The 17,721-nt window shown below is 31.9% G+C and overlaps 3 protein-coding genes across 7 annotated transcripts; 1 reads left to right on the top strand and 2 right to left on the bottom strand.

Moving 5' to 3' along the window:
• Nucleotides 1-601: 601 nt before the first annotated feature.
• Nucleotides 602-5,917, top strand: LOC114174178 (UPF0183 protein At3g51130). Of its 3 annotated transcripts, none has more exons than XM_028058964.1 (15): nt 602-962; nt 1,258-1,340; nt 1,532-1,606; nt 2,473-2,540; nt 2,611-2,716; nt 2,829-2,889; nt 2,977-3,143; nt 3,293-3,355; nt 3,512-3,559; nt 4,393-4,506; nt 4,592-4,691; nt 4,806-4,882; nt 5,054-5,158; nt 5,253-5,305; nt 5,679-5,902. In XM_028058964.1, the coding sequence occupies exons 1-14, from the start codon at nt 872-874 to the stop codon at nt 5,298-5,300; spliced, it is 1,206 nt and encodes a 401-aa protein (XP_027914765.1). In that variant the 5' UTR covers nt 602-871; the 3' UTR covers nt 5,301-5,305; nt 5,679-5,902. The 3 variants fall into 3 exon arrangements, with proteins under 3 accessions (XP_027914765.1, XP_027914764.1, XP_027914763.1); XM_028058963.1 differs by having other exon boundaries at nt 4,803-4,882; nt 5,661-5,902; XM_028058962.1 differs by having other exon boundaries at nt 603-962; nt 4,803-4,882; nt 5,679-5,917.
• A 4,532-nt stretch (nt 5,918-10,449) lies between these two features.
• On the bottom strand, nt 10,450-13,347 carry LOC114167132 (B-box zinc finger protein 18-like). Of its 3 annotated transcripts, none has more exons than XM_028052101.1 (7): nt 13,063-13,347; nt 12,818-12,934; nt 12,307-12,403; nt 12,107-12,222; nt 11,606-11,851; nt 10,906-10,962; nt 10,450-10,829 (listed from the first exon to the last, which is right to left on the bottom strand). In XM_028052101.1, the coding sequence occupies exons 2-6, from the start codon at nt 12,908-12,910 to the stop codon at nt 10,912-10,914; spliced, it is 603 nt and encodes a 200-aa protein (XP_027907902.1). In that variant the 5' UTR covers nt 12,911-12,934; nt 13,063-13,347; the 3' UTR covers nt 10,450-10,829; nt 10,906-10,911. The 3 variants fall into 3 exon arrangements, with proteins under 3 accessions (XP_027907902.1, XP_027907911.1, XP_027907919.1); XM_028052110.1 differs by having other exon boundaries at nt 12,107-12,201; XM_028052118.1 differs by lacking the exon at nt 10,906-10,962 and having other exon boundaries at nt 10,452-10,829.
• Nucleotides 13,348-14,869: 1,522 nt separating this feature from the next.
• LOC114173110 lies at nt 14,870-16,591 on the bottom strand. Its single transcript, XM_028057334.1, has 3 exons — nt 16,322-16,591; nt 16,104-16,221; nt 14,870-15,415 (listed from the first exon to the last, which is right to left on the bottom strand). Exons 1-3 carry the CDS (start codon nt 16,495-16,497, stop codon nt 15,125-15,127), a joined length of 585 nt encoding a protein of 194 aa, XP_027913135.1. The 5' UTR covers nt 16,498-16,591; the 3' UTR covers nt 14,870-15,124.
• Between the last annotated feature and the right edge of the window lie 1,130 nt (nt 16,592-17,721).

Here is a 17,721-nt window from a genome sequence, read left to right as displayed (position 1 = left end):
TTTACAACTACAACATAAAATGAAAAGAGAAATCCCTTAGTAAAAATATAGAATACAGATTAATATATATATATATATATATATGTTAGGTTATATATTTTTTCACATATATATGGTTTATGGTCATGGTTATCTTGCTTGAGAGATTGTGGTTCTAATGGTTATATGACATTAGTCTTACACATATAAGGTATTTGACATCAGTTTTACACCAAAATTCTAAGGCAATGGTGTTATGGATATTTATTTTTATATAGTGTTTAACTTTGTCTAATTATATCTAATATGAGACTTTTGACTCATACTTTGACTATTTTTGACCATATATATATATATATATATATATATATATAATATTATAAGTTAAAAAAGAAGAAGATGAAGGTGTGTTTGATGAGATGAAAGAATATTAAAGAAAACAATAATCTATTTTAAATTTTACCTCTTTTCTTTTTACTTCTTTTATCATGTGTATATTTACTATAGTTATATTGTTATGTCTTCCCAGCAAAAGATAAGTGTTTATTTATTTATTTATATAAAACAGTTGAAAAACAAAAGAATTAGGAGTGTTTTTTCAAGAGATTGACATAACATCGTGGGTATCTATCGAAACAACACCTAACCGTTTAAGAAAATAAAAGCAAGGTGAGGTGGGTTTCCGTGGCGTGCGAGAGGAGCATCTGTTGCTTTTGGGGAGTTGGAAAAGGAAAAACAGAAGGTCGTTTTTCCCTCTAATGAAATCGAATCGGATCCTCCACAACCCTACATAAACATTTTACCCCTTCCCTATTGTCGATTATTTTCTTCACACAAAGTAACTGAGGATTTCCTTCATCAGCAATCTCCCAATCCAATACCCCCTGTCATCATGCAGAGACGACGCCGTTGCGAGGGCACAGCCATGGGAGCCATCGTTCTCGATCTCCGACCCGGTCTCGGCATCGGACCCTTCATTTTAGGTAGTTTTCCTCTCGCATTTTTTCAATTCAACAGTAATCCTATCCGTTTCCGATTTTCACTTCTCTTTGTGTAAATTTAGGTCTAAGACATGGTAATTTAATTTTTCCTTTTGTCTTTTCACTCTCGAGGTTATCATACATATTCAAAGTCACGCTATGCGGTTCTATCCAATATTTTAATGCATCTAAATTTATTCGACTATTGAAGAAGGTGTTATTGGCGTTTCGTATTTGGTTTATGTTTTGTTAATGTGTTTACTGACTTTGCTTGTTACCGATTCCTTATGCTGTTTAGGTATGCCCATTTGCGAAGCATTTGCTCAGATAGAGCAGCAGCCAAATATATATGACGTGGTGCATGTGAAGTATTTTGATGAGGTTTGTCACAAATGGTTATGGCTTTAGTTCCTTTCACTTGTCTTCGCTATGATTGTGTGAACTTGTTCGAGTAATTTTACTGTCTGCTTTGGGCAGACTAGTATCGGTGGCATCGCCTTTGTGAGACACTTGTTTTTATTTTGTAAGAGATTAATTTTTAGTTATCTTGAGTTTTTCTAATGCACACGCAGGAACCTCTGAAGTTAGATATTGTGATTAGCTTTCCCGATCACGGCTTCCATCTTCGTTTCGACCCGTGGTCTCAGGTCTATATAACTTTTTTATTCCTTTGTCTTGATCCAGTGGTTGATTTATTTCTCTTTTGTAGAGTCCTTATTTGGAAAGCATGACATGTTGTGTATTATTTAGTGAAGTTTTCGTATATTATGTCTTTAATTGGAAACATGAATGCTTGACTAGCTATTATTGTAAGTTTAGAAATGATATGATGGACCATAACTCATGCTTTGGGAGCTCTATGGTATCACGAACAATGACTAACAGAATAACTAAATTAGTCTGACGCATTTGGAAATGCAAACTCAACAAGGGTGTTAAGAATTCATGTGAAAAGTTATGAGTTCTGAATGTTATTGGATTATCTTAGAAGACTCTGTAGTTTTTAGTTGTATTATCATTGAAGCTCATTCTGCTTGCATATTATAACTTGATAAGAGAATAATGAGAATGAAATTGTATAAGGATGTCTAGGTACTTTGCCTGTGCAAATGGAAACTGTTGAACCAATGTAATAATGCATGTTTAAAATTTAGCTATCTTTATATTTTGTGCAACTTAGTTGGGGTGAATTGTTAAAAGCTTTTGGCTTTTCTACTCTATTTCTGTTTCTTTTGTTACATTAATGTGCTCCTTCACCTCAAGATGATACCATGCTTGAGAATTGACTTTTGTTTTTAACATGAATGCCTGGTATTGCTACTTTGTTCAAAAGTAATGGTGCATGTATAGTATTTTTTCTTTCCTTGTCGAAGATCTCAAGCACTAACACAGTTGTATGCATAATTTCTTACGCGTTCAAACATTCTAAACTGTTTTATAGTGCTTTTATACATTGGTATCTATACATGTCTAGAAGACCCTGTCATGATTAAAGATTTCATTGCTATTTTAGAGACTGCGGCTGATTGAAATATTTGATGTAAAGCGACTTCAGATGCGCTATTCTACTTCATTAATAGGGTGAGTATTTGGACTTGTAATTTTAGTATAGATTTATTTTAAAACTAATGATGATTTTTTCCACTTCTAGGGGACCGGCAACTTTAGCTACTTTTGTTGCTGTATATGCACTGTTTGGACCTACATATCCCGGAATTTTTGACAAGGATAGAGGCATTTACACCCTATTCTATCCGGTACATATTTTGGAAATTGGATATCAAATGCTTGTCTACTATTGCCTTATTTGTTTACGATTTCTTGTTAATAATACTTTCTGCTTTATGTTTCTTCTGGATCGCTCTTTAGGGTCTTTCTTTTGCCTTTCCTATTCCAAGTCAATTTACAGACTGCTGTCATGATGGTGGAGGTATTTACTATATCATCTTGAAATTGAAATGTTGTACCTAGTTTTCTTATTTTGTTACATTGACACTTTCTCTTTTGATTATGACAGTGGAATTGCCGTTGGAGTTTCCTGATGGAACCACACCGGTCACCTGCCGTGTTTCTATATATGACAGCTCCTCTGGTAAGAAGGTCGGTGTGGGGTCTTTAATGGATAAGGCTTCTGCTCCACCATTACCGATTGGAAGCATTTATATGGAAGAGGTCCATGTGAAGGTTTGGGTCCTTTAAACCCTATATCAGTTTGGGTTTTGGATTCTTTATAATGACACATTTAGTTGGCTTCATTTTAGAGAAACCTTTTTTCCTTGATTAAATGTCTTGGTGATTTGACTTCTAATTCAGTTTTTTCTTGGTTAATATAGCTGCGAGAAGAATTATATTTCACAGTTGGCTCTCAACACATTCCGTTTGGTGCATCTCCTCAGGTAAACATTATCTACTACTACATACAATCGAAACCATTTGAAATTCTGCTTTTAGTGGATGAATTTCCTATGCTTTTTGTTACTTTTATCATCCTCCACATGTTTCATATTCTTTATCTTAAGGAAAGTTTATGCAATGCTTAATGTTTTATGCAGGATGTTTGGACGGAGCTTGGGCGTCCTTGTGGAATTCATCAAAAGCAGGTTCTCATACAATAAATTACTAACGTTTTGAATGGGATATGATTAATATGTAGGTTTCAGTGTGGAACTAAACTGATATATGATGCATAGATGTCTACAGAACCTGACTCTTTTTTTGTACTTACATTGGTGTACTGAGGAGATTTTTATTTATGGAGATCTATACAGTTATGTTTTTGAGATTCTGGTGTACACCCTAAGTCAGTCTGCAAGTAGTATACAATTCAATCTTAACTATATCTTCTACTTTGTTTAATGGGTCATATGAGGACCTAGGAAATTGATTGTTTCATGTTCTAGAGTATGCCTTCGTTTGGTAATTTGGTTAAGAGGAAAGAGATGACACATTGGAATTTCTGCTTTGCTATTTTCCTTGCTGCTTTTTCTTTCAAGAATTTTGTATGCATAGCTGCATAGGTACGGTACTTCTTATGCTTGTTGGATAATGTGTGATATATGGAAGCCAGAAGCATGATTAAATGTGAGACACGAGGAGATTTTGTAGTATTGTCTTTAATCTCTACTAAAGGCTTTAGAAGAAGGTTTTGCTGTGGATAAGTTCTAAATTCTAAGTATTGGGGTGTGTCCTAACAGAAGTTATTAAGATCGGGTTAACAGTCAAGAAAATCTGCAGCTGATATATTTTTTCTTCTAATCTTGTTAGTTACTCTCTTCACGGAGAAGTATTGATATTCACTAAATATATATTTATTTAAATAGGTCTGAAGTCTAACTTGAGCACAAAAAACTCCATAATATTTTGAGCTAGTAAACTTCCTGAATGAGTTTTGGTTTGTATGAAGTTTGATTCTTAATTCTAACTCTATACATAGGTGGATCAGATGGGTATTCATTCTGCCTCTGATCTTCGACCTAGGACAACTTTATGTGGAGATTACTTCTATAATTATTTCACTCGTGGTCTGGACATCTTATTTGATGGAAAGGTTTGTATCTGACATCGTGTTTTTGTTTCTTTACATGATGAAACGACCGATAATGGTAACTTCTACATGTCTGTTGTATTTTCAGACCCACAAAATCAAGAAGTTTGTTTTGCATTCCAACTTCCCCGGTCATGCGGATTTCAATTCTTATATTAAGTGCAACTTTGTTATCTATGGAGCAGATTGTAAGCAATCTTTTTTATTTGCAATGGAGTGTTTAGTTTTGGTCGATGTAACGGTTGGTTGTAAAATTTTGTTGTGAATTAAGAGATAAAATCTATTTTTGACCTTTCCAGCAGCTGGGGGATCTTTCGAGGAAGTAAATAACAGCAAACAAAGGGTTATTACACCTAGCACCAAATGGGAGCAAGTGAAGGTGGTCTTCTATCCCTTTTATTGGATTATATCTTATGTAGTTGTGGAAGATTTTTTTCTTGAAGTATATGAACAATTTGTAGAAGAGAATAGTGACTGGCATTTGAAGTTGTTTTCTTATAATGATTAATCAAAGTTTATATCATATAATATTTTGCAATTGATTCTATAGGAAATACTTGGGGATTGTGGACGAGCTGCCATTCAAACCCAAGGCTCTGCAACTAACCCGTTTGGTTCTACATTTGTGTATGGTTATCAAAATATTGCCTTTGAGGTGTGTCCTTTGTATTGATAATGTCCTGCTATTTTATAGTTTAGTCCGCAATAATTCTTTGAAGAGACCACTAATATTCTGGTGATGTTAACAGGTGATGAAGAATGATTATATTGCAACAATAACTCTCTTCCAATCATGATGATGGTACATTTCTTTTATTGTATATAGCCTTGATGTTTTTTTTTTTTTTTTTTTAAATCTCATCTATTAGTTCAATCTTAAAAATCAACTCCAAGTCCAAGCAGCCAGTAATAGATGGTCTTCATTTGTCACGCTACAGTCACGCTAAACGCTGCTGTCTCATTTTTCATTTATTTTATCTCCGTTTATTTCTATTTTCTTCAACTAAACACCGTTAATTTTCATTTTATGCTATGTTTCTGTTTCTATTATTATTATTTTCACTCTGTTTTCTCTACCTCCTATCTTACCATGTAGGAAATTGTCTTTTTTAATCAGTTCTGGTTGTTTGAAAACATTAAAAACAAATACGCTTTAGCCTTTTTCATTACTGCAGGTCGGGCATTTCCTATATATGGTGCAACTTTCCATCAGCATTATCGTTGCACGGTGCTATCTATGGCAATTGTACAGCTATATTACATTTGTACATGTTAAAGTTGTGTCATGTAATTTTCTAACATTGACATCTTCCAAAAAGCTAATGTAAAATATCTCTTTTACTTTGTCTTTCAGTGTAAAGAGATTCAGTTAATTGCTATAAAAATCGATGTTGCGTAATCATTGAAAAGAAAACAGCACAGACGAGGCAACTTTTCTTTCTAAAAAATTGATATGAATTAGACTGGTCGATTTTAAATTTGATTTAATGGATTCTCAATCTATTCACGGTAGAACCAACCCTGCAAATTAATTAGAAAGCTTTTACACTCGGATTTTAATAAGCATATCCAATGCTAATTTGGTAAGTTATATGGTTTGTTCGGGGAAAACAAATTTATGACATAATGTAATATGGTTTATTTTCCAATTCTAATCATGACCTGCATGATTTAATCTGTAATTATTATTAAGTTTGAGCGTAATGTATTTATCTATTAGTTTATAAACATTGTGTTAAAATAAGCCGATATACAAAGTATAAATAGGCTTTTATAGTGATATGTGAGATAAAATAAATGAGAGTGTTCTTTTTTAATTAGAATTATTATACATTGTTGATTTGTGCTTTTTTCTAACACTACGTGTTTATTCAAATTATTTTTGTTTTTTTTATCACTACATTTTAATTCTAATAACTATTTTGTTAAGTTATATATGTTTTTTTTTTACTTCATTTTAATTGTAATAATTAGTAATCTTTTTCTTCCTTTTGTTATATAACATAAAAACTTATTCGCGATTATATCACTTTAACCTCTTCATTCACGAACATTTGAAATTACAACAATTTAATGATCCAAGGCAATTCATACAACGATTACGATATATTCTACAAAATGGGTCTGTCCTTCCCTGATTTGTCCATTAACTTCGTAGTTGAGATGAATGGTTGAGCAAGAAGCTTTGTCCCTGCTTGCAAATCTTCAAATTTTACTCACCAATGCTTTCCAAACACCTGATCCACAACGACCAAGCATCCACATTTTTTCTCTTGTCACCATCTCACCATCATCCATCATTATAATTGCTACACCTTATCACATGAACCCTAACTACTCACACAACATATTCATCAAAGAGTGTCATTGCCATAACAAACTAGTGAATAGAATATGTCGGATATTCTCCGATCCCTCCTCTTTCCCTAAAAATCATTCACTTCCTAGCAATTCAATATTTTTCAGTGATTAGAAATCTAAGTGAGTTTAAATAGGTAAAAATAGAAGATCCATAAAGAGTCTTATCAAAACTTTTTTATTAAAAGTATAAGAAATTGAATCGGATCTCATTATTACTATGTTCCCATACTCATCACCTAGTCACATTAATTCAAGTTAATAAATAAACACACCAATGGATCACAGGAAATAATGAAGGTTTCCAGCTATGGTTTTGAATAATCAAGCACTTTACTATGCATGAATGATAGACAGAAAAAGACTTTCATGGCTACAAATTCTTTTCGACCATCCCCACGCGCATGCTTACGTACATGTACGGACGCCAAACTCTGACAATTTATGCTTTGGTTATTGTATATACTATACCTAAACAATATATTATAAATCTAAAATATATTTGTATGTTTTAGAATAGCTATTGATTATGATTTTTTTTATAATTAATTTAAATTTTAAAATATTTATTTCTTATAAATCTCCGTTATATAAAGTAAGATTATTATACCATCGAACATAAACCTTTTTAACTATGAACTAATGTTTTTTATTTTGTGGAGGGGGAAGATGATCTATTAGTCATACTCCATATCACATCTAACTAGCAGGCAACGCAAGTCACATATCTATTTATTTTAAACTTAAGGATGGTTTCTAATATTATACATGTATTTTATACTATAAGATATAATATATATTTATACATTGATATGTTTATTTTAAAAATAATAAGATACAATATTAGATATTTGAATATTAAAAAATATATAATAATTTTTTAAAATATTATAAATATATTATTGATATCGTGTGAGTACAAATTAAAATTGTGTCAAATGTTGTTAACATAAAAATTATAAATTATTATTATTATAAAAGTATTATTGTTTTATAATTAGATATTTTATTGATAAATATATATCTTAATTATTTGACATGAATTTTGATTATCTTTAATTATTTTAAGTTTTAATTAAAAAAAGTGTTTATGTATTCATGAGTAAAGTTTTTGTTTACTATTAAATTACAAATTATAATGATAGGTTGGATAATTTTACGATGATTTTCCTGAAAATCATATTAATGATTTGTATATTGATTAAAATATAATTAAATATGTTTTTCATTACACAATATTGAAATGTCTATTTCTAGAATTTTTCTAAGAGGTCATAGTTTATGGTTATATAAAACAGTAAGTAGTTAAATAAATAAATAATGCCATACACTAATAACGTAAAATAGTTATAAACGGTTATGTAATTAAAAATTATCATAAGTTTGCTCTTTTTTATAATAATTTTTTAGAAAGCATAACAATGATTTGCATTTAGAAAAGACTACAACATATTCTTGTATAAAACAATTTTATACTATGAATATAATCATTTTGACTATGCAAAATTTAGAAACTACACAAGAGTAAACCTCCTATTTCATATCACCATTAAAGAACTGTCTTTAAAAATAGTTTATTACGTTATTCTCTCTTATAACTCATCTAAATGTAAAACTCAACAGAAAATAAAGCATAACCTAGTTTTTCTGTATTTTGTTAAACGATAAATCCAACTGACCCCGATGAAAATTAAATTTTGGAAACCATATTTTTAACATGTTTATTTTCCGTATTTTTAATATGTCTATCGGAATAACGAGTTCTTATATTAAAACTAAGTACAAGAAATCAATTATATTTAGATTTGGATATTGAGTTTGGAATCCACTTATCATAATATATTTTATAATATGTTTTGGTTATAGTCATTGAGAGATCGTGATCGATATATATATGATATTGATCTTACACATATAAGACATTTGATATCGCTTTTACTTCAAAATCTTAAGATAATAATGTTACGGATCTTTATTTTTTATATAGTATTTAACTTTGTCTTTTCTATCCAATGTAAAATTTTGACTCACACTTGAACTATTTTCAACGATATATATATATATATATATATATATATATATATATATATATATATATATATATATATATATATATATATATATATAAACGTTGACTTATTTTAAACAGTTTAAGTGAATTTTTGAATAAAGTACCACAATCACATGTCATCACAAAATGAATAAAGATATCTAATCTATAGAGAAAGATTTTAGAAATGTTGGAATCATAGCACGCGCGTAAAATGCTCTCCAACAAAAAGCCACTAAATAAATGGAGTATTGATTTTCTTGACTCGGCTTAAGGACTATGCAATTTTATATATATAAAAAAAAACAGTTTTTAATTTCTCATCTATCACAAATGTCGCTCTTTTTCAGGAATTGAATATTACCCACTATCACTTTATGTTTTATAATTGAAAATAAAATCACCATGTCACAAATTAGAACTAATATATGATATCATTAAAGTGAAATTTGTGAATTCCAACAACTTTTTTTTTTCTCATTTAAGAAAATTTAATCAACATATATTTGATGACCTATTTATTATCTCTAACTTTGTAGGTTGATGTAATGATGTTTTCTTTTATCAAGAAAAGTAAAAAATAAACGAAAGGTGAGTGTTGAAGATGTGAATGACATCAACCATGACATAAGACTTTGATGCAAATGATAATCCTCCAATAAAGTTAAGGAGCTCTTTGAACTATCACCTATTTTGGAAAGTTTGTCACACATAATTTACTTTACACAGTAAATTTGTTGAAACTTCACCTAGGGATAAGAAAATAAGTCTCTTATCTTTGATAACAATCAAATGTGGTGTAAAAAGATAATAGGTGGAAAATCCTTGAGTAATTAACTTGATAAAAACATGTTGGAAATAATCTAAATGTAAGTCAAAGTCTTGAATAGAATAGATAAAGTTAAACACTATATAAAAATAAAGGTTTATAACACTGTTGTTTTAAAGTTTTTGGGGTAAAAACAATGTCAAATGACTTATATGTATAAAACTAATGTCATATAATCATATAGAACCACAATATCTCTGTATCGATAACCCACATATAGAAAATATAACCACAAAATTAGATTTAAAATTATTTGTTGGTTTTGATGTTAGTATATTTTAAAAAAATAAATATATTTTAAAGTATTAAACTTATTGTCTATCATAATATTTCAGAGACACTTCAAAAGAAAAAAAAAGGCAAACTTGTTTGTATTCCAACAACTTACCCTCATAATAAAATCGAGTTAATGCAAAAACCTATTAACCAAATCTGAATCAAATAATCTCAAAGGAAATAATGGATTATAAAAAAGTTCATGGCCAAAAAAATTATTCACTCTTAATTTCAAGAATCAATCACATGGTCAAACCCTTTTAATAGTATAAAACAAAAAGAATCAAATTACAAACCAAAAAATAATCAAAACTGTTTAAAATTGGATCCAAAGTTGATGATCATATGAATTGGATTATAAGTTTAAAAACAAGATCAAATGAGCTTTTTTTTTTCCTCTTCACGGATTCTATCCAATTTGCTAACACCTCTATGATTTATAATTATATGTCTCATTTTATTTGGAAAAAAAGAAAAAATCTTCCCCGTTGAATTTTGTGGGGGGAACGTAGTAGCATACAAACCGAAACCCAAAACCAAAATTCAGCAACACGCAATTCATTGGAAGCGATCATAGATATACAATCAACAATGCTTTGCAATACAGATATGTTGTGTTGAACTACCAAATTAAGTTCCTACATAGACGAGTAAACTCCTCAAAAGATTTGTGTGCCTCATTTGCCAGAATAGGATGTTAACAGAATATCTTTGTCATCCTTGTGATTAGCATGCATGAGAAGCTTTTGCCAGTGCTAGATTTTTGGTGTAGGATCCTGCAAGAACTGCATTGCCTAGTTGCACCATTTATGGCTGCAAAGAAAGAAAGAAAGAAATCATTCGTGAGAATTATAATCATTGCACAGGATTTGATTAGCAGAAGTTTTACTTCAGATCAACTCTTCAACCACACTTGGTATAAGTCTTGTGACAGTTTATCGAATACCTGCTTCAGAAGGAAGCAATATGTAAAAGTTCAGAATAAATTACATTCTTTTGGTTTGGCATGTGAAGAATTTTCAAACTCATAATTATAAGTACCAAACAATATTGGCCTTGCATTGTTATAATCTATTCAGATTATAGCTGTGAAGAGGGAATTACATGCAGGGAACCATAAAATCGGTTTTGGTGCTGTTTTCAGTTGAACATTAATAATACACTGATGTAAGTACTTTAAAACATCAAAATCAGTGTCAATCAATAATCAGTGTCAATCAATATATTTTGAAGACAAAAGAAAGGAACAACATAGGAAAACCCAACAGAGAATTCAAATTCTAAAATGTTCCTTCAAATAAAGCCAGAAATTGATCACACAAGATAAATTAATTTGAAAATCACATTACATTACACTTCAAATTAGTTCCATATCCCAATCAAAACTGTTTGAACAAGTTTACTACATTTAAAGCACGAGGAATAGATTTAATACCACTAATTACAATTTAAATGAGATGGGTTTGCACTAAAAGGGTTAAAAATTTTAGCTGCAAGTATTTGCACTATCTGATTTATGTGAAACACAGCTTTACTTGAAAAGAAATTTGTAACCAGGAAAACAAAAGCTACTTCCCATGCACTCTAACCTGATTATTTGATGCTTGTTCATGTAATCTATTATTAGGCTTCATGTTCAAATCAATCATTTTAGTTTCCATCTTGGTATGCCCATCAGCATCAGATCCTGGTGTTGGAAGCAGAGGCATCACATGATTCTGCTGCTTCTCTCCCATTCTTAGCTTGGGAAGTGGATTTTGTCCTCTTTTACTCTCACCAGGTTCTAATGCCTGTGAACCTGGATTTTCAGCATGACTAGATTTGTCTCCTGGAAACTGTGCAACAAGGAGACATTATTACACCTTTTAAGGAAAACCAAAAGCATCAAGATAACAAATGAGTAAAACCCACTTTAATCCTTAACTTTTGTAAAACATTGTTCACTTTAGTTTTTCTTCACCAACATTAAGGACTAAAATGAATAGCATTTTGTGTAAAGCTAGAGATCAAAACAGGCAACACTTACAATCTCAACACAAAATTGTGTGGGTTTAGTGAATAAACAAATGAAGGTGAGTTCAGTGACTAACCTCAACTCTCTGCCTGAACAGAAGATATCTTCCATGCGTTCTTTTACCTCCAACATGAACTATCATATCACACTGCAAACAAAGGGAACTTCCATCTGTCTCACAATAGAAGAAAGCTACATCCAGATTGAAAGGGTAAACACATATAAACAATAAGCATCATAGGAACACCATAAGGATAGAAAGAAGAAACTACCTACCAGGTGCATTCTCACATATGTCACACCGTGGCACATCACTTGGACTTGCAAGACCAACTCTCACATGTCTACTCGCTAGCTTATTGCACATGTGAACCTGTCACCTCCAAAACATTAATCTTCTATACCCTTTGCTTCAAAGGTGTTCACCACAAAAACCAACACCAAACAAAAGTAAAACACAAACTCCCATTTTCAATTCACACAACACCGCAACAAGATCAAATCGGATCCAAGCATAAGAGGGTCAACCTTCAAGCCCTTCAATTCGTTACCCCATACATACATGAACTACTTCTCCAAGTTTCTCCCATGATTTCAATATTCTTAAATTACCATATAGTCACCGTGTCATACTTTTCAATTAACACCAGATCATAACATTCAAGTCAGTGATCTAAACGAAACACCAAAACACAACCACAAAACACAGATCAATATCGATAATGAGCATGAGCACAACATATCACAAAGAAGATCCTGAAAATATTGACAGAAAAAAAAAACCCACCTTCTCATCGCAGGCACGACAAAGTGCAGCCTCGTCAGCGGCGCAGAAAACTATAGCCGCCGCACTCTCACAAGCATCACAAAGCGTTCGCATAGCTAGATTCTCCCACTTTCATTGCTTCAGGCAACCAACAAACACAAAGAAAGTTAAAGTGAGACACAAAACACAGCATATGTATCTATGTGTGTATATCTATAATATATATTATAGTATGAGCATAGAAAGAGAAGAAGACAGGTGTTCACCAAATCCATGTGGGTATGATAGTTTTGTTTTCGAGTGAATGTTATGTTGTTTGTGAAAGAGGGTGGAGGTGGTGGTTGATGACGACGATGATGATGATGATGATGATGGGGAAGGACTATGATTAGAGTGTGGGATAAAAGAAAGGATTTTGAAGGAGTGGGGGGACCTTGAGGTTTGATTCCAGAACTTTGCTAAGACACAATAAATGAGTGTTTGTCAACTCTGTTGCCCTCAAACATTACTTCGTAGCCACAAGTTGAAAGCCAATGCAGGTTTGACAGCAACTCACGATTCATTCTCACCCACCAATTAATTATCTGACATGGGACCCACATCCTTCCCATGTTTCTTGTTTCTTTCTCCCTTCCTACCCTCTGCCTAACTCCTCCTTCCTTTTCAGCCACAACAACCAAACCCACGAATCTTCCCTCTTCTTCTCTACCTGTCCCTTCCATTTCCATTTCCCTCCTCACTCTTACTTTAACTTCTTCATCTACTCTACACAAATTCTCATACACACTTTTGCTTTTTTAGAGTTTAACTGGATTTAGAAAAACAACACTTTTTAATCAATCTACTTCCTTATCTCTTATCTCCCAACTTCCCCTTAAAGACACACATAATATTGCCAAGTTTTGTTCTGCGACCAACTTTTTTGCGTTTCAGGGGTGCTGGATTTCAATGGATTCGTCGATTTCTATACTATTAATAAATGGACCATTCATCAAACAGGTTTTAACATCATTGTATGAGTAGTTGCGCAGAAAAAAAAAGCACTTTTGACACTGTTTACAGTCCACGATTAGAACCACAAGAGACACTAATCAAAATGGTAATTTTCCTTCCTGGAATAACTTTCCCAAACACAAATAAAAGAGGCCTCAGGATTTGCTTACAGCTTGTCACCTCTATTATTGCTTTATACCATCACATGTTTCGGAAGCTCTGTCAAATTAGCCTGACATTTTAGCTAATACTGTTTTAAAAGTTGGGAATTTCCCATCTTGTATGTCTTTTTTTTTCTTTTGTTTTTCATAGAGAATAAAGTGAATTGTTCTGGATTGCTTTTGTTTAGTGTGTGCTACCATGGGATGCGTACAAATGCATGAAACACTAGTGTAGAACAGGGACAATTTTAAAGCAAATATTGGTTATGGTATAAAAAATGTACATATGAAATGGGATTGATTGAAATCAAAGACTTATTGTGTATTGTATCAAGAGTGATTCATAACAGATTTGTTTTTTGTTTGTGTTATACCATGGCTTTGATTAGGGAGCATGATATAACATGACTGTTTTTAAGTATGTGGCTAGAGATTTAGTTGCTAAATTCTTGCATATGAAAAATATAGGTGTTGAAAGATACTGATCATTTTAAATAGGAGTCTCCTTCAAGAAATGTAAAGAGTTCAGAACAAATGTATGACCACATTACGAGACAAAAATAGATAAATGTGTGACTTCGGCTTGTAGTGATTATTCTAGCTTTTATTTTTGGTGGGATAGTCATTCTGACAAGACCACAACACATGACCACAATTGCGAGACAAAAAAAATTGTGTTTGTGTTTTCATGAATCTACACATCAACCAACTCTATTTATGATATACATTGGTTTTATTAGGAGAAAACTGTTATTTCATGAATAAGCTCTTTCCACTTTTTTGCATTGAATTTGAACCATCCATTTGTTAACCCCGGGCCATTGCCAGCTCTGTTCTGTGCTCTTTTGTGGAGGCAGCACAACATTGGTAGGCTGAAAATTTCATCACACAACGCCTCCTGTGGAAAAGAATCAAAAGATAAAGACAAATCACTCACAATTTCTTCTTCTTCTTCTTCTTATTATTATTATTATTTCAAACAAAAACATGATACAATATAGCAATACAGATTTACTTTGGTCCACCATATTCTCTTACAAATGAAGACTTCTAGACAGGTTTTAGCATAGATTAATGACAGACTTATCTTAATATCTCCCAACCTAGCAAACCCCTTTTTTTTTATCTTACAAAGAAAAAGAAACAAGATAAGGTTCTTCTTCACTTATTTGTTTTAGAAGGAGAAATTGATCATGTCGGTGCTCAAGCTTTCCATCATCACATTCTCCATGAATCCACACTTGTAAGGGGCTGTCTTCTTGAAGCTGTGGCCACGAGGCTTGAGAGAGCATGAAGAAATGGGAATGATTGGGATATTCTCACAGTTGCAGAGCTCAATCATGTAGCCATCAGGGTCATGGAAGAACACTTGGTCCACCTTGGCTCCTCCTTCCTCCACCACAGCTGTCACATACCTCATCCCCCTCTCTTCTAACCTCTTCTTAACAAGTTCAACATCAGTACACTGCCCAAAATCAAAAAACATTCCATGTCAACATTTCATTACTTCTACTCAAACTATACTTAATTAACTTGTATTACCATGGAAACAACATTGTTTCAACAAATTCTTATCACATAAACTAAAATAAATAGAGTAATAATCTCTCCAGATTATCATATTAATGAAACTTGCGTATATAATAAGTTTATAATAAATTGTTGCATGTCCTAAGATTTTATTGTATATAATAGGGTGTAAATTTCACCTTACATTTTCAACTGTTGACTTAGGTTTAAAGTTCACTTCTGAAAATGATATCAGAGTCATAAGTTAGAATCTATCCTAATAAAATTTGTTGTTTGTTGAACTCGTGTCATTCATTATGGAACCACTATCATATCATCCATTAATATTTAGTTTCACGTTCAAGATGTATATACCTCAACTTGAATAGATGTGTTGAAGATCTCATATCAACAAAAAATAAAAACTTAAATTCACTTCTTAACAAAAAATATATATTACCTATTCTAGATTATATCAATAATGATTTTTTATCACTCTAGAATTTAGTGATTAAACTAAAATATATATCAGAACAAGTTAAAAGTTACTAAAATAGGTGATAAGTCATAGGCTCTTTTCATAATGAAGTAAACTGAGCTTCTTATAAACTGCTCAAAGGCTGTCTTATTAGAAGCCTTGTTACCTGGAATGAGATATGGTTGTCCTTGGGATTGATAGGCCTAAATTCATTGACACAGGTATCAAATTCATCAACGTGAGGATTTTCAATCAAGTGTATTCCAATACCATAATTGTAAAACCTACAAAAACAATGATGTAGCACATGAACATCCTTTGTAATTAACAAGATATTGGGTATGGAATGAAGAGATTGTGATGACAATGAATGTTGAAGCTAACCAGGCTCCAGTGAAATTGAAAGAAGAAGGGCGTTTGATGGGAACAAAGCCCAAAACATCCTCATAAAACCTCATAGACTCCCACACCGATCTGCACAAGAGGGACACGTGGTTGAGTGACAGCAGGGGAAGTGGTTGTGCTTCGCAGTTGCCAACTTCCTCGATCTCCATCTTCATCTCTTCTTCTCTCTCAATTCACGCACCTTAAGAGCTTTTTCTGTTGTGAATTCACGTCTCAACTTTGCAATGCATGCCATTGGCTACGTTAAGATGCTCTTATATATACAACGTGAATGAACTTTGTAGAGTAACAACTATATCCGAAACTTCCTAACGTTTCACTTGTAGTAGGAACCTTCCTCGAAGGTTCTTTTGATCGAAGGAAAACACAGCTAAAGGCTTCATGGTGATCGAAACATGGTTTTTCATTCTGTACTGTGTTTGTATGTTTGTTTTTGTTCGAGCAAATGTTTAGAGTTAGCTTTTCAAGTAACCGTTGAAATTGGAAGAAAAGTTAACGACAATGGTGACAGTATGGTATAGTGTAGTTACCCTATAGAACAAAGAAATATTGAGAAATTTCTACGATGCTTCACAGCACAAATTTCACGATTTTTAACGTTTCCATTTTCACGTGTCACTGCTACTGTTTATATAGATTTGGATGAGCGTTCCTATAATTGATATGGAATGAAATTCATTTCAAAATATTATAACTGATTATAAAACCATTAGTATAAGAAAAATAGTTATATATATATATATGTATATATATATATATATATATAATTATAATCAATTATAAATTTATAACTGAATATAAATTTATCAGATATGTTTACAGTTAATTTTTCTATATTTTTTTATTCATGTATAAACATTTCAAACTATTTGTTCCGAAATTAAACGAACTCGAGGTTTCTTCAATTAATGTATATAAAAAAAATCCTAATTCAGCAGAAGGCGTTCATCTCTTTATTTATTTATTTATTTATTTTTAAATTAGTAAAATATAAAAATGATCTATGAATTTAAATATACAGAAGTTATTTTTATAAACAAATAGTTTGAGATTCATAATTATATTCTGTAAATATATATATTAATATTATATTGTATGTTCTCTCTCGCTATCTTTATTTTTCCTCCTCTCCTCTTTTCTTTTAGGTTTTTTGTTCGGACCCTCTTTCCTTGCGAACATGATCAGAAAACCCAAATTCAATAAGGCTTCATTTCTTTGTGGCCCAAATACATAAACTTTCAGGGCTTTATTCAATCCCTTGTGGGCTTTTGCACCTGGCGTCTCCATCATTACTAACTGTACCTCATATTAACAGAAAAATGTTAAAATATACTGCCTTATTGCATCACACTATTGCTGTCTCCGTCGCCTCTGCACTG

The sequence above is a fragment of the Vigna unguiculata genome, chromosome 2 (genome assembly GCF_004118075.2).
Source record: "Vigna unguiculata cultivar IT97K-499-35 chromosome 2, ASM411807v1, whole genome shotgun sequence".
Taxonomy (NCBI): Eukaryota; Viridiplantae; Streptophyta; class Magnoliopsida; order Fabales; family Fabaceae; genus Vigna; species Vigna unguiculata.
This window is presented reverse-complemented; position numbering and strand designations above follow the sequence as displayed.

Bases quoted from the DNA above. Each gene is read 5' to 3' on its own strand.
- LOC114174178 (XM_028058962.1), top strand. From the start codon at position 872: ATGCAGAGACGACGCCGTTGCGAGGGCACAGCCATGGGAGCCATCGTT. The intron at 2,717-2,828 runs GTACATATTTTG...ATCGCTCTTTAG, and splicing joins TTTACACCCTATTCTATCCG to GGTCTTTCTTTTGCCTTTCC. The intron at 3,560-4,392 runs GTTCTCATACAA...CTCTATACATAG, and splicing joins GTGGAATTCATCAAAAGCAG to GTGGATCAGATGGGTATTCA.
- LOC114167132 (XM_028052101.1), bottom strand. From the start codon at position 12,910: ATGCGAACGCTTTGTGATGCTTGTGAGAGTGCGGCGGCTATAGTTTTC. The intron at 12,404-12,817 runs GTGGGTTTTTTT...TGGAGGTGACAG, and splicing joins GTCGTGCCTGCGATGAGAAG to GTTCACATGTGCAATAAGCT. The intron at 12,223-12,306 runs GTAGGTAGTTTC...ATCTGGATGTAG, and splicing joins CATATGTGAGAATGCACCTG to CTTTCTTCTATTGTGAGACA.
- LOC114173110 (XM_028057334.1), bottom strand. From the start codon at position 16,497: ATGAAGATGGAGATCGAGGAAGTTGGCAACTGCGAAGCACAACCACTT. The intron at 16,222-16,321 runs GTTAGCTTCAAC...TTGTTTTTGTAG, and splicing joins TTCAATTTCACTGGAGCCTG to GTTTTACAATTATGGTATTG. The intron at 15,416-16,103 runs GTAACAAGGCTT...GATTTTGGGCAG, and splicing joins ACAACCATATCTCATTCCAG to TGTACTGATGTTGAACTTGT.